At 41.7% G+C, this 13,869-nt stretch overlaps 1 protein-coding gene across 1 annotated transcript; it reads right to left on the reverse strand.

Annotated features, from left to right (window-relative positions):
* Positions 1-225: 225 nt before the first annotated feature.
* LOC132883516 (uncharacterized) lies at positions 226-12,309 on the reverse strand. The gene is made up of 3 exons (XM_060917230.1): positions 12,146-12,309; positions 7,846-8,181; positions 226-1,963 (listed from the first exon to the last, which is right to left on the reverse strand). The coding sequence occupies exons 1-3, from the start codon at positions 12,219-12,221 to the stop codon at positions 1,671-1,673; spliced, it is 705 nt and encodes a 234-aa protein (XP_060773213.1). The 5' UTR covers positions 12,222-12,309; the 3' UTR covers positions 226-1,670.
* Between the last annotated feature and the right edge of the window lie 1,560 nt (positions 12,310-13,869).

Below are 13,869 nucleotides of genomic sequence, written 5' to 3' on the forward strand. Positions count from 1 at the left end.
TATTAAATTTCTGAATGAAAACTAACTAAATTAAAAATCAACAGCTAACCAACTGCAATTTAATTAAGTAATAAATAATAATAACCACTAAGTGTTATTTTTGCAGTAAAATGCTGAGTGGCATGATGGTGTGATAAAGTGGAGTTCCTGTAACTGCCCAGGAGTTCATTAGTTTTCTAACAGCACATCCCTAAATGTTTTATTCCTCTTATACCACAGCAAAACAATGATTACAAATCTTTATTTATTCAAGAATGTCATACATTTTATCCATTTATAGTCACATTTAATCTTCTTGAAGCAAGTTGTCACTGATGTTATTGAAGCTATAAACAGTCGTTCCCCCACCAATCTCTCTTTACTCTCTTCTGAGGAGTTCATAATCCAGTATTAAATAGCACTGTGTTATTAATGAGCTTAAATAATTCTCAGAAAAGAAAACAGAAGAAAGAAGTATTCACCGCTTTTTGGAAGCAGTTTTTGGAAGACAGTAAACTGATAAAAACATCTTTTGGGGATATAAGGCAATAAAAGAGCAATGTTTTGAAAGAATGTTTAAAGATTTAAACAACTTAAACAGGATTAAAACAATGTGTTAAACAACTCAGAACATGGTACCTTTGATTTGAACCTGCCCATTCTCAAGGTGATCAAAAATATTGGAACATGTGTGTGTGTGTGTGTGTGTGTGTGTGAGACAGGTGGGTTGTTTTTTTGTTTGTTTCTTTTTTGTTTGTTTGTTTTTTGTTGCCCAGGTGTGTCCTGTTAGACTGATTGTTTATGCAATCAATGCTGCAGCTCTGAATTTATACTTTTGGTTTAAGCCCTGGGTTTCACCTATGAAGACTGCATTTGTTGTTAAAAAGGATAAACCAACATGAAGACCAGAGAGCTGTCTATGGGAGGAAAGCAAGCCGTACTGAGGCTGAGAAAAGAGTGAAACTCAATCGGAGCCATTACACAAGCTTTGGACATCACCAATACAACAATCTAGAATGTCCTGAAAAATAAAGAAACCACTGGTGTAATAACAACCAGATATCGAACAGGTCAGGCCAAAGAAAACAACAACAGTTGACGACAGAAACATTCTCAATCTTCTTCTTCTACTTCTTATTTTGGATGCTCCCGTTCAGGGTCGTCACAGTGGATCATCATGATTTGCATATTTGATTTGGCACAGGTTTTTACACCGGATGCCCTTCCTGATGCAACCCTCCCCAATCTATCTGGGCTTGGGACCAGCACTAAGAACGCACTGACTTGTGCAACCACAGTGGCTGGGTTCAAGATGAACCTCTACCAAAGTGATGTAAAGTCTAAACTGTGGAGAAAGAAAGGATCTGCTCATGATCCAAAATATGGAGCTCATTTTCAGATCCATGAGAAACCTGTAACATGATGCTGCACTTGATTAGTATTCCATTGCGTGTGTTTTTTACGGTATTATTAACTCCACTGAATGTGTTCATGGAGCAAAGCTCACTGAGACTTTCACACTGAAACATTTAAACTAGTGAATTTCTTTCACCAACCAGACTCACAGACCATCACTAATGAATTTATTTTACATCTTAATCTTCAGTCACCTCTGTTTCAGTCCTACATGAATATTCATGATTCTGTTCTGTTCAGAGTGATGATGGATTCAACTCTCTAACGTACCTTAGTTATAAATTACAGAACTGTGTGATGTTGAGAGAAGTTGTTTTATTGATGGCAGGGTTTGCAGACACACAGATATAAGAGTTCCTGTTATTCTCTGGGTGTTGTATCTGAAGTGTGAGATTGAGGGGAACACTGAGATCTGTGTTATTGGTGATGTTGATTCTCTCATTCTCTCCGTACCAGGATAACTTCACATCTTCTCCATTCTCCACACAGCACAGGAGGAAACACGGCTCTGTAGAAGACACGCTTCGGTTTCCTCTTTGATTTCTGATTACTGGAGCTGATACTGGAGCTGAGAAACAGAAACACAGATTTACAGTAAAACACTGAGTGACAGGGTGGTGTGAGTTACTGTTAATGTCGAACATTCATGAAACAGCTGTAGACAGTTGTTCGGTCATAAACTCCTCCATCAGTCCGTCACACAGTGCTGCATGTGCTGCTTTATCTTCTTACATTTTCCATGTCGTTTGTTTTGGTCTCCAGCTCTGAAATGTCATTGGTTTGTTCCTCTAATGTGTTCACCTGTTCTGTGTCTTACTTTAATTAGTTATAAGTTATTTATACCCTGTTGTTTCTCTTCCTCTTCATGTAATTCTGAGCCTTGTTCTAGCTTTATCCCACTTCCCCTTATTCCACTTCCCTGACCCTGGCATGTGTTATTGTTTTGGAATATGGATTTCCCTGTGATTAATTTGCCTGCATGTTTATGAACCCGTTCTTTCACTTCTGACTGAAAATACTGGAATGCCCTTCATAAGGACACGCTATCTCCTTTCACATACAAAATCCATTACTGTATGGGTGAAAACAACACAGAACAGATGATAAATTTTCATTCCCACTCAGTCTTCCATAATGGAGATCAGGGATTCCCACTTGACTGTATTTAACAGAATGCTATGGAAGGACTTTGGCACAAACCATTAGAGACCAGATATGATGAATCACTGACAAAGTGGCCAGTTCATTGTTGTGAAAAGCCAAAACTGAAACTAGGGATGTCCCGATCAGGTTTTTTTGCCCTCCGATCCGATACCGATCATTTGATTTTGAGTATCTGCCGATACCGAGTCCCGATCCGATACTTCTTATAATCCATAAAAAATAATAAAGACGAGGAAAGAAATGGATCCAGGATGTTCCTCATTTTTTATTTAACACCTTATTTTAACATCCAACAACTCCGTTAGCAAACAGAGCACTTACGTGAGGCAGTTTGAACAATAAATAACAAATTTAAAAAATAGCCTTAAAATACCTGGCAGGAATGTAAACAAATAAAAAAAATAAAGTGCCACAGTGCCGGTAATTTGCTTTTAAGAACGCATCTCACAGTGGTGTACAGTAATTTCAATTAAGGAAATGAACGTTTTTCTTGATGAAAACAAGCATTTCTACCCTTTCAGGTTTGAGCCCGTTTCTTTTGTCATCCAACGAAAAAAAAATGATCTCATGCTTTGCTTTCCGCTTCGAACTGCTTCCGTGTTCAACTTTGCCGGCAACAGGCAGCCAATAACCAATAGCGTCTCCGCTACAAAGTGATGTCATGCCGCACGCGTTGATGTTGCTGTGTTGAGACAAGAGATCTGGTCTCACTCTGTGCCAACGCATAGCTATTGATGTGTTAAAAATGAGAATATATTATATAGATATATATCCGATCTCTGATCGGGAGGCAATGCCCGATTCCGATCGAGTCTGAAACCATGTGATCGGGCCCGATTTCCGATCACGTGATCGGATCGGGACATCCCTAACTGAAACACTGGCTAATTAACAACACGGCACAAGTCGAGCTGCATCATGTCCCTGTTGAGTCTCTTCCTGTTACTTGAACAAAACAAATGTTCAGAAAAGTCGATTTATAAGATTTTTGCTGATACATACCTGCCAACCTTGAAAAAAATTTTATGAGTACAATTTTACAATTTCATGAGTACCCCCCCCCCCCCTCGCGTCAACCTCACCCCAACCCGGTGCGCATGCACGCCCACAGACCACAACCAGCAGACCAAAAACATACTTTCAATCCAGTTTTATTGATTGACCTTGGGAACATAGTCCAGTTTTGTAAAACATTCCTATTGATAGACTTTGGGAAACTGCTATTGATGGCTCTTGGGAACTTCCTTCCATTTTGAAAAGCACAACAAACATTAAATACATGTGTAAATGAAATGAAATTAAACCAGAGCCACTCTTTCAAAATAAATAACACATTAAATTAATACAGTATGTAAAAAAAGCACTTTCAACACAAAACATGGTATGCACAAATTTCCCATGCAATAGGTTTAGACTTTTGCATTTTTTAATATGTTGGAAGTATATTGCATTATACAGTAAAAATATTGCCTTATACAGTACACTGCAGTATTTTGTAGTATGCCTTTTTCATGTGCAAACTATTGCATTTGCATTCGAAATATTGTATTTACTGCAGTAATACTGTATAAAAAAAGCATTTGATACTGCAGTACCACGCAGGTTTTTTCATAAGAGGGATGACCAATTTTCGACTTCACATCATCTGCAAACATTCTAGGCTACCACTGACAGAAGTTACCGACTGCCCTTAAGATATAGACCCTTTTCAGTCACGTGACCTTCGTAAACGCGACCGCCATTTTGGACATGTAGTGGACTTCGGCTCGAATCAGTTTGAATGCGAGGAAGGCGACAAACGAAAAACATAAAAGAAAAAGGAGCGAGATGCAGAAAACACCTTCACTAGCGACGTAGGGCATTTACAGGGCGAGCAGAGGGAGAGGTATTTGCAAAAATTGAGGTTAGCAGGCTTAGAGAACGACGTTTACCTGCTTCCACCAGGATTGTTCACTGACGTACGGAAGTACACGAAGCCCTCGTCTTTACCTGACTTCAGCCCACGTGATCTGTATACCTATGTCGTTAAAAACCCATCGCCATACACAAGTATTGATCTGAAAGCGTATAAGAGTTTGGATGCCTACAAATATTTTGTGTCAGGCTGGGTAACATGCCTACATCAGCGGGTCGTCCCTGGAGCCGGTGGTCGCCATCTTATTACAGCTAAGGTTTGTTCACATTTTCATTTACTTTCGGTCCTCAGGATAAACAAAATGTTATTAAATGTCATTGAAATAATTTCTTAGTCTGTTGAGACATGGCCCGTTATAAATTTGCTGTTACCAGGCAATGATGAAGAACTGTATTATTAGGGTCGGTGTCTGTGTTGTAGCAGTGTACTAGTAGCTAGCTGTTAGCACTAGCTAATATCAACAACATAGTAGCTAGTATGTTACTGTAGCAATGTTTACGTTCAGTCATTTGGATGACTGTTAAAACCTTTCAGTCTCAAGTTTTTCCTTTACTGTATTTACTAGTTTACTGTAATTATGATCCGGCAGCTATTTACACCGGATCCAGTGTAAATAGCTGCCGGAGCCAATGTCCGAGGTTCCGGAGCGCGCTCCGGCTTGCTCTCCCTCAAATTAAGCCCTGTACAGGTAAATAGCTGCCGGAGCCAACGTCCGAGGTTCCGGAGCGCGCTCTGGCTTGCTCCCCTCAAATTAAGCCCTGTACAGGTAAATAGCTGCCGGAGCCAACGTCCGAGGTTCTGGAGCACGCTCTGGCTTGCTCCCCTCAAATTAAGCCCTGTACAGGTAAATAGCTGCCGGAGCCGACGTCCGAGGTTCCGGAGCGCGCTCCGGAACCTCAGACGTCGGCTCCAGCAGCTATTTACACTGGATCCGGTGTAAATAGCTGCCGGATCATAATTACAGTAAACTAGTAAATACAGTAAAGGAAAAAATTGAGACTGAAAGGTTTTAACAGTCATCCAAATGACTGAACGTAAACATTGCTACAGTAACATACTAGCTACTATGTTGTTGACATTAGCTAGTCAACAATAGCTACTACAGAAGAACAAAGAGGTTACAATGGGTTATTTTAACCTATTTGGTTACACACTCGCTGCCACAGAATGTTAACAGCAATGTAATGCCTTTTCTGGCTAATTTTATTCGTCTTACCTCCAACAAAGTGGTCACTACACAAGCGCTGGTATGCCGAGGGCTGCCAATCTTTCCTGTTAATGGCCGCTATCCATCTTCTCCGTCGGGATCCGATAAAATGATAAACCTTGCCTTATTTGTTGATGGTTACTACATCCAGGTGCACAACAATATAGTGGCATGATGGAAGTCTTGCTGAAAGTAAAAACTTTCTTTGCTGCCGTTCCTCAATGTTGGCTGTGGTAAATTACTGGTAGTACATGTCCAAAATGGCGGCCATGTTTGTCGTGACGTCACGTGAAAAGGGTCTATACAACACGCTAAGTTTTGTTGAGCACATCAATAAAGTGGTACTTATCATAGTGATTCAATGAGAGCGTGAGAGGAATTGTAATCAGGTTTTGTTGGTTACCGCATCGAATATGCAACCTCGAGTGACGGCTTCGAAGTTAAATGAAGAACTAGCCTGTACTGTTGGTGTTGTAAATGCACAAAATAATGGCTAGGAAGCTCGAGTACACGTGAAACACAACCGTTTCTGTTACAAATATAAAAACGACGTCTCTAACCGACGTTTCAATCCCAGACTCGCTCTAGCCACCTGGCTGCACCGCTGCACTCAAGTCAGAGACACGGAGGAGGAAGGGGAGGGGCTGAAGAGGGCAGAGCCACACGCTCTGGAAGAGGGGCAGGGGGATTGGGCAAAGCATTCCATTCTGGCTTTGAGTTTTCTCACAGATCAGCGGTATCAACTTCAGCGAGAACTTGACTGAAATGCGAGTTCGGACGATATGCGTACTTTTTAATGTGAAAACGTACAGTCACACAATGAGGTAAAAATTCGTAGCGGCTACGCAAGATGCGTACAGGTTGGCAGGTATGCTGATACACTGGGGCTGCCGTATCTGCTGACTCACTCAATCATACAAGCCTGAGCCCTCGAACTCCAGTTCCCACATAACCAGGAACACCTGCTTTCACTTTCACTCATTACTCCCTTTATTTAAACGCCGCCTTCTGTTAGTCTGTCTTGTTTGTTTTTATTTTCCATCCCGATGCTCGTGGTCTTCACTTCTACTGTTGTGTTTTTGTTACTTTGACTATCCTGTGTAAATAAAAGGTTTTTGCCCTTGCATCCGTCCAACCCTGATAAAAATTATATATAAGCAGAAATGTCAGAATCAAGAGAGAGAGAGAAAAAAAAAAATCACATAACCTTTATTACAATCTATTTTCATAATTTGTTATATTAGTTACTGTAGTTGATGTGATATTGAGTGCAGTTTATAAAAAGATAAAACTTTATTATAGGTATGTACACACAAAACAATGATTCTCTCCTATCCGCAGTTTCCGTTTCCTGTTTTAGATCTTGGAACGTATCCCCCGTGGATACGCCACTCCCACTGTATCTGCTGATGTTTGCTGGTTGTTTTGAGTCGCTGCCGGTTGGTTTACAGTGGGACGGTCTGAGTGCCGTCACAATATCACAACATCATTTACATCTCCACCAGCAACGTCACCACCGTCACATGTAAATCTGATGGTTCCGATTCCCGCTAGAGCTGTAACAAAAGATTTCTCTAAATTTTACGAGGTCCCCAGAGGGTAGATTAACGTTTCGACTTTGCCGTTTTGCTCCCGTTCACACACGACACCATTCCAGCATAATAACGGGAAAGTTACGGTTTTCTGTGTGAGTGGGAAATGGGGTAACAGTTTAAGCGCTTGCATTCTGGCTCTCACGATACATTACACGTTCCCTCAACAACCTTTTTTTCTCTCTTGAAATTAAAACAAAGCCATGCAGTTTGTCATTGTGAGCAGTGAGTGGTTATGTTTAAAAGAATGATCGAAGATAATTTATTTAGAATCAGTGGATCGTTTCAGACTGTTTTATCTCTGCTCTCTTTTCTCAGGTGTTTTTCATTATTTGACCACTAGTCTATACATTTCCAGATTTGGCACAAATGATGATTATTCAACGTTTGTCCTCACAAAATGCATCTGTCAGTGTATTAAAAAAAAATAAAATAAATTCATGGCAGATCCATGTGTAAATGATGTTCCTGATGCAGTGTGACGAGACTTAGTTGTGATTAGCCTTTATCGTGTTGATGAAGTGATGAGTCTGAACATGGACAGGAAGGAGACATGAAACACTTTTACTCACCATAAACACTGACACTGAAAGTCCTGGATGAGAGACATGGAGTAATAACTTGTAATAAATAAACTCCAGAAAGGTTTCTGCTGATGTTCCTGATGGTTAAAGCTCCACTGATTCTGTCCAGCTGCAGTCGCTCTTTAAATCTCTCACTGATTTCTGTCACAGTTTCTCCTTTAAACACCTGACTGATCAGTGTCTTTTCCTCTCCTTTCTCAGGTCCATAAAACCACAGAATCTGAGCATCACTCTGAATTCCAGTTATCCCAGTATGGAGAGTTATAGTGGTTCCTTCCACTTCCTGCAGTGTGACCGTCTCGTCTCCAGCTGCACACAGTAAACCTGCATCACAGATTCAGAGTCAGCGTTACACTCCCAGATATGATCACATACAGTCCATTAAAACTTTACTGTGGTTCAGATTTGTCATTTCAGATGATGCTGTTTTTAACTCAGAAATGTGACAATATTACACTGCTGGAAATCTGATCTATTCTGCAAATATATTATCATATACTACAGTAGTGCATCTATTACTCGATATGTTGCAATACAGCTAAACTACATACAGTACTTTGCAAAAGTATTCAACCCCCTTAAATGTCATGGGATTTGTCTAGATTATGAACACACCACATTGCTCCAGCCAGTATGTTTACTGCAAACCCGTACGTTCTTCAAATACATTTCAAAGTAAAAATTCATTATTTGTCAAAAGATCTTTAACAAAATTAAAAAGTGAAAAATGCTGCTTGCAGAAGTATTCACCCCCTTCAGACTAGTATGTGGTCGAACACCCCTTTGCTGCAGTAACAGCTGTAAGTGTGCTGGGGTTAGTGAATTTCCTACCACTGCAGGTCAGGGCTGTGTTTCCTGATAACGTTGCCCTTTACGGCTAAAGAGAGAGCTGAGAGACTCTCTTAAGCAACAAACGTTGTCTCTGTACATGGTTTTCCCGAACTCACTCGTAAGGAGGAGTCTTGAGAGCAACATTAAGCTGGCCATACACTGTGTAATTTTTGGCCCGATTTTGACACGATTTTCACTCGTGCGACTATTTTGGAGATCGGGCCGAGTTTTGGCTCAATCATGCGTCTCGGATCGTGTAGTAAACATGCGGTAACGACAAGCGATTAACACCTCACGACCTCCTCCCGATCGATCGGATGAAAATCAAACCTGTTTGAAATCCTGAGCATCGCATCCGAGCATCGGATCGTATAGTGTGAGAACAGGAATTGTAAGCTGCGTGCTGTTTACCCCTGCAATTCACTCGTACAGTGTGAGCAGCAGCTGAATACCGCGATTGAAAAAAAAAAAAAAATCGCACAGTGTATGCCCAGCTTTACCAAGAGCATCTTTGCAGCGCGCGTACTTGATATAGACGTTAGTAGTTGCTAAATCCAGTCGATGAGGTCACATGGTATTCGTTTTTAACCAAAAACAATTAGTGTTTAATGCCGATACAACATATTAAAATCTCATCTCATTATCTCAAGCCGCTTTATCCTGTTCTACAGGGTCGCAGGCCAGCTGGAGCCTATCCCAGCTGACTACGGGTGAAAGGCGGGGTACACCCTGGACAAGTCGCCAGGTCATCACAGGGCTGACACATAGACACAGACAACCATTCACACTCACATTCACACCTACGGTCAATTTAGAGTCACCAGTTAACCTAACCTGCATGTCTTTGGACTGTGGGGGAAACCGGAGCACCCGGAGAAAACCCACGCGGGCACGGGGAGAACATGCAAACTCCGCACAGAAAGGCCCTCACCGGCCACGGGGCTCGAACCCGGACCTTCTTGCTGTGAGGCGACAGTGCTAACCACTACACCACCGTGCCGCCACCTACCCAGAAGTAACCCAGGGTTCCCCCGCTAAACCAGGGTTGACAAAACCTGGTTATCTTGTTTGGGGTTAAACGGTACTACGACGCCAGTTATGAAGCTGATTTGTTGAACCTGGTTTAACCTAATCAGGGTTAATGCTCGTTCACGTTAAAGGGGAGGTTATCAGCGCAAATCACCACTGTTCACAATGGCACGGTCGCCGTACTTCACGGAGGAAGAATGCGCTGTCATAATGCAAAGCTACGAGGAGTTCAAAACAACATTAAGAGCAAAATCTAACACAGCGGCTACCAATAAGGAGTGGCAAGCATGTTGGCAACGAATTGCCGATCGGGTAAATGCGTAAGTACATTCTCCCTTCTACATGTTCCAGAACAGAAGTATAGGATGAGAGAAAGCTTCATGATCAATCACAAGTCACAGAAAATGGTCCTTCGACGTGGCCCCAGTCATATATAGCTTGTTTAATGTCTGAAAAATCCTGAATAAAATTTGGTATGGTAAATTCATGGAGTCGCCTACTTAAGCTGATATGTGCACAGGGTCACATGAATTAGGATGACTGACTGTTCAGTCCCTTTGACTAAGTTGGTGTCGGTCCTGTGAACATTTCAGAGGCAACAGCAGTGCCAAACGCACCTGGCAACAGGTGAAAATGAAATATAAAAACATCATTCATAATGGTGTGTGTGCGCGTGCAAACAAGCATTCATTTGCCTTTTATTTATTCAAGTTTTATCTGTTTGCCTAATAGTTCAAATTGTTTTGTATATAGTTTATAATGTTGTTGTGTGATATTAACGATAATATTGTGGGGAAACTACTTTGCACGGACATTCATTTAATTTATTCTATCGTCATTTTGTTTGTTCTATTTTTGTGTATTTTATTTATTTATCTGTTTGTCTAGTTGTATCTACTTTTCTAATAATAATTTTTGCATTAATAGTTTTTTTCCTATTAAAATAATCTTGTGTTCTTGTTATAACTTTCTATTTATCTGACTGTTTAGTTGTATCTATTTGTTACAATTTCAATATTTTTAATATAGAAAGTCACACACATCACACATCACATTATCTCTAGCCGCTTTATCCTTCTACAGGGTCGCAGGCAAGCTGGAGCCTATCCCAGCTGACTACGGGCGAAAGGCGGGGTACACCCTGGACAAGTCGCCAGGTCATCACAGGGCTGACACATAGACACAGACAACCATTCACACTCACATTCACACCTACGGTCAATTTAGAGTCACCAGTTAACCTAACCTGCATGTCTTTGGACTGTGGGGGAAACCGGAGCACCCGGAGGAAACCCACGCGGACACGGGGAGAACATGCAAACTCCGCACAGAAAGGCCCTCGCCGGCCCCGGGGCTCGAACCCAGGACCTTCTTGCTGTGAGGCGACAGCGCTAACCACTACACCACCGTGCCGCCCCTAATATAGAAAGTTTTCTATTAAAATGTTCTTGTGTGATAACTAGTTCTTGTGTTATATTTATTGTAGTTGTATCTATTTTGTATCTCAGACTTAAATATTTTTGTAAAACAAGTGTTTTTTTATAAAATATTCTTGCGTTCTTGATAACTATGTTCTTGAGTGTTTTTTTTTTTTTACAGAAAAGCCGTTCTGCATGGACATTCATTGAAGCCCTCATTGTTTTTTAATGGTTATTTATGAGCGTTTAGGGGTTACAATAATGTAAGTCTAGGTTGCTTTATATAAAAGGTATGTCCAGAAATATTGATGTCACTGTCTAAGCAGAGGGATCTGGCTTCTTTAGACGCTGTCTTCTTAAAACTGAATAAATATTTAAAAAGAGCCAAATGAGCCAGTCTTTTGAACGGCTCTTTTCAAAGAACGGATCACAAAGATGCGGATCCCATCAAAGAGCCATAAATCCCATCTCTAATCTGCGCTCCGATATCGCACGGGTCATCCAGGTACGCTGGCATTGTCTCTAGAGGAAATGTCGGTGGAGAGGTGGTGTTTAAAAAGGGTGTGGTTAATCGGAAACCTCGGGTTAACCAAGAACATAACCTGAGACGAGCAGGTTTGAGATGCAGCGTAAGTTGCCATGGCAGCATACCTCGGTTTGAACATAGCCAACTTTCGTAGTATGGGTTAATCAGGAAGTTACGCTGCACGTGATCAAGTTACTCTCGAAGTTACCCTGGTAAGCCAGAAAACCCGCTTCGCAGTACAGGGCCCAGAGAGACTTACAGCTTACCCTGAGGAGCAGTGAGGAGTTTGGTGCCTTGCTCAAGTTCAAGAAAATATATTCAACACACCAAGGATATGAATCTTAGAATCAAGCTTCTGTTACAGAGCTAAGGGGTGCTAGGTTTATTAAATATCCATTTTCACCTTCTTCATGACTAACTTACTTCCTCAGACTGTTTATTTACAGAGAGTTCCTACTGTTGTGAAGAAAAGACTGAGACTTACAGCAAAACAGGAAAAGAAGAGTCCAGAGAATAGTTTTTCCTGGGAAAATATTCACCACAGTTTCATTTTCAGCCATAATTTGGGTTTTTCAGTCCACCGTTTTTCCTGCTGTCTGTCCTTCACTTCAGTTTGTGAAGAATTCAGTGCTGGAAGAGAGTCGGCATGTGTTGGGGGAGGGGGAGCTGATGGGTGCGTTATGGAACCCCAAAAAGGTCAAAAGGGTCTTAAACATTGTAACAAGAAATAATTCATCATCAATTTAAAGCATATACGCAGAACCATGGCCTAACTTTCGTTTATAAATGCCTTGAGACCTCAAGAATGGCACAGGAATAGTTTTAAGAATTAACAATTAACCTAATATGCGGAGTCTCCGGGCCAAAACCAGCAGGCTCAAGGACCAAGGACGCGTTATCCTAATGGGCTTCATGGGCAGCTGCCCAGGGCCTCGGAGGTAGCGAGATTGGAAAATATGAAACTATATTTTCAGAAGTTTTGATCATATTGATAACATTTTTGATGCATTTCGCCACCCGTAAGGAAGCCCACCTTGTCCTGTCGCATAAATCACCCGTCATTGTCAATATGATCACTGTCCACCATATCTTCACACGCTACACCAGCTTGAGTTCAATGATTTAATTAATGACTTCGCTTTCCAGAAAAGTAGGAAAGTGCCCTTGTAAGTTGACCCATGGCTGTCAAACTGAATGCGCAAAGCTGTGTGCCACTGCTGTTTGGGACATTACGTGTGTGAAAGGATGAAATGTTTCACATAGCCTAACATTTTGAGATTTATTTCTGAGAAGCAAGATATTTTTCTTTCTTTGTTATCGCTCTTTGTTTTCACAAGTTAAAAGTCGCCTGGATTCCAAAATGAAAACGAACGGTTATATACCAAATGAATGTTCTTGTTCTGAATACTAAAGAAACTGTTGTAGGCCTAGGTTATGTTCTTGGCATGTTGTTCATTGACTCACTCATTCAAAGGCTTCTTGAGGCTAAACTTTAGTTAACCAGACTTGTTAACCGTGATGTCTGATGGATTTTTTCACCATGCAATTGCCTATTTCACCATTGCTTTTTCTCGATTAAATAGGTGTTGATGGATATAAAGTTTTATCGTTCAATAGTATTTCTAATTGTGCCACTGTCATTATTTAAGTTTCTGTGTCTAGTTAGACAGGCACGTCTGAGGGGGTGAATTTGCTGAGCGCAGTTGACAACAGGCAGGGGTGGGGCCTCGGGGGTGTGTCTGCCCAGGGCCTCGGCAAGGGTTAACACGGCCCTGTCAAGGACAGTTTCTTTCAACAGGCGGTCAGGAGGCTCAACTCCCTCCCTGTTCAGCATCTGACATATCACCCTCACAGTTCCCACCCCCAACACACACACACATGCGCACACACACACACACATACTCTCATCTCATTATCTGTAACCGCTTTATCCTGTCCTACAAGGTCGCAGGCAAGCTGGAGCCTATCCCAGCTGACTACGGGCGAAAGGCGAGGTACACCCTGGACAAGTCGCCAGGTCATCACAGGGCCGACACATAGACACAGACAACCATTCACACTCACATTCACACCTACGGTCAATTTAGAGTCACCAGTTAATCTAACCTGCGTGTCTTTGGACTGTGGGGGAAACCGGAGCACCCAGAGGAAACCCACGTGGACACGGGGAGAACATGCAAACTCCACACAGAAAGGCCCTCGCCGGCC

This window comes from Neoarius graeffei, chromosome 3 (assembly GCF_027579695.1).
Source record: "Neoarius graeffei isolate fNeoGra1 chromosome 3, fNeoGra1.pri, whole genome shotgun sequence".
NCBI lineage: Eukaryota > Metazoa > Chordata > Actinopteri > Siluriformes > Ariidae > Neoarius > Neoarius graeffei.

Excerpts from the sequence above, each read along its gene's own strand:
- LOC132883516 (XM_060917230.1), bottom strand. The coding sequence starts at position 12,221 with ATGGCTGAAAATGAAACTGTGGTGAATATTTTCCCAGGAAAAACTATT. Across the intron at positions 8,182-12,145 it reads TCTTCTTTTCCTGTTTTGCT|GTTTACTGTGTGCAGCTGGA; the intron begins GTAAGTCTCAGT and ends TCTGTGATGCAG. Across the intron at positions 1,964-7,845 it reads TTTCAGTGTCAGTGTTTATG|CTCCAGTATCAGCTCCAGTA; the intron begins GTGAGTAAAAGT and ends TCTGTTTCTCAG.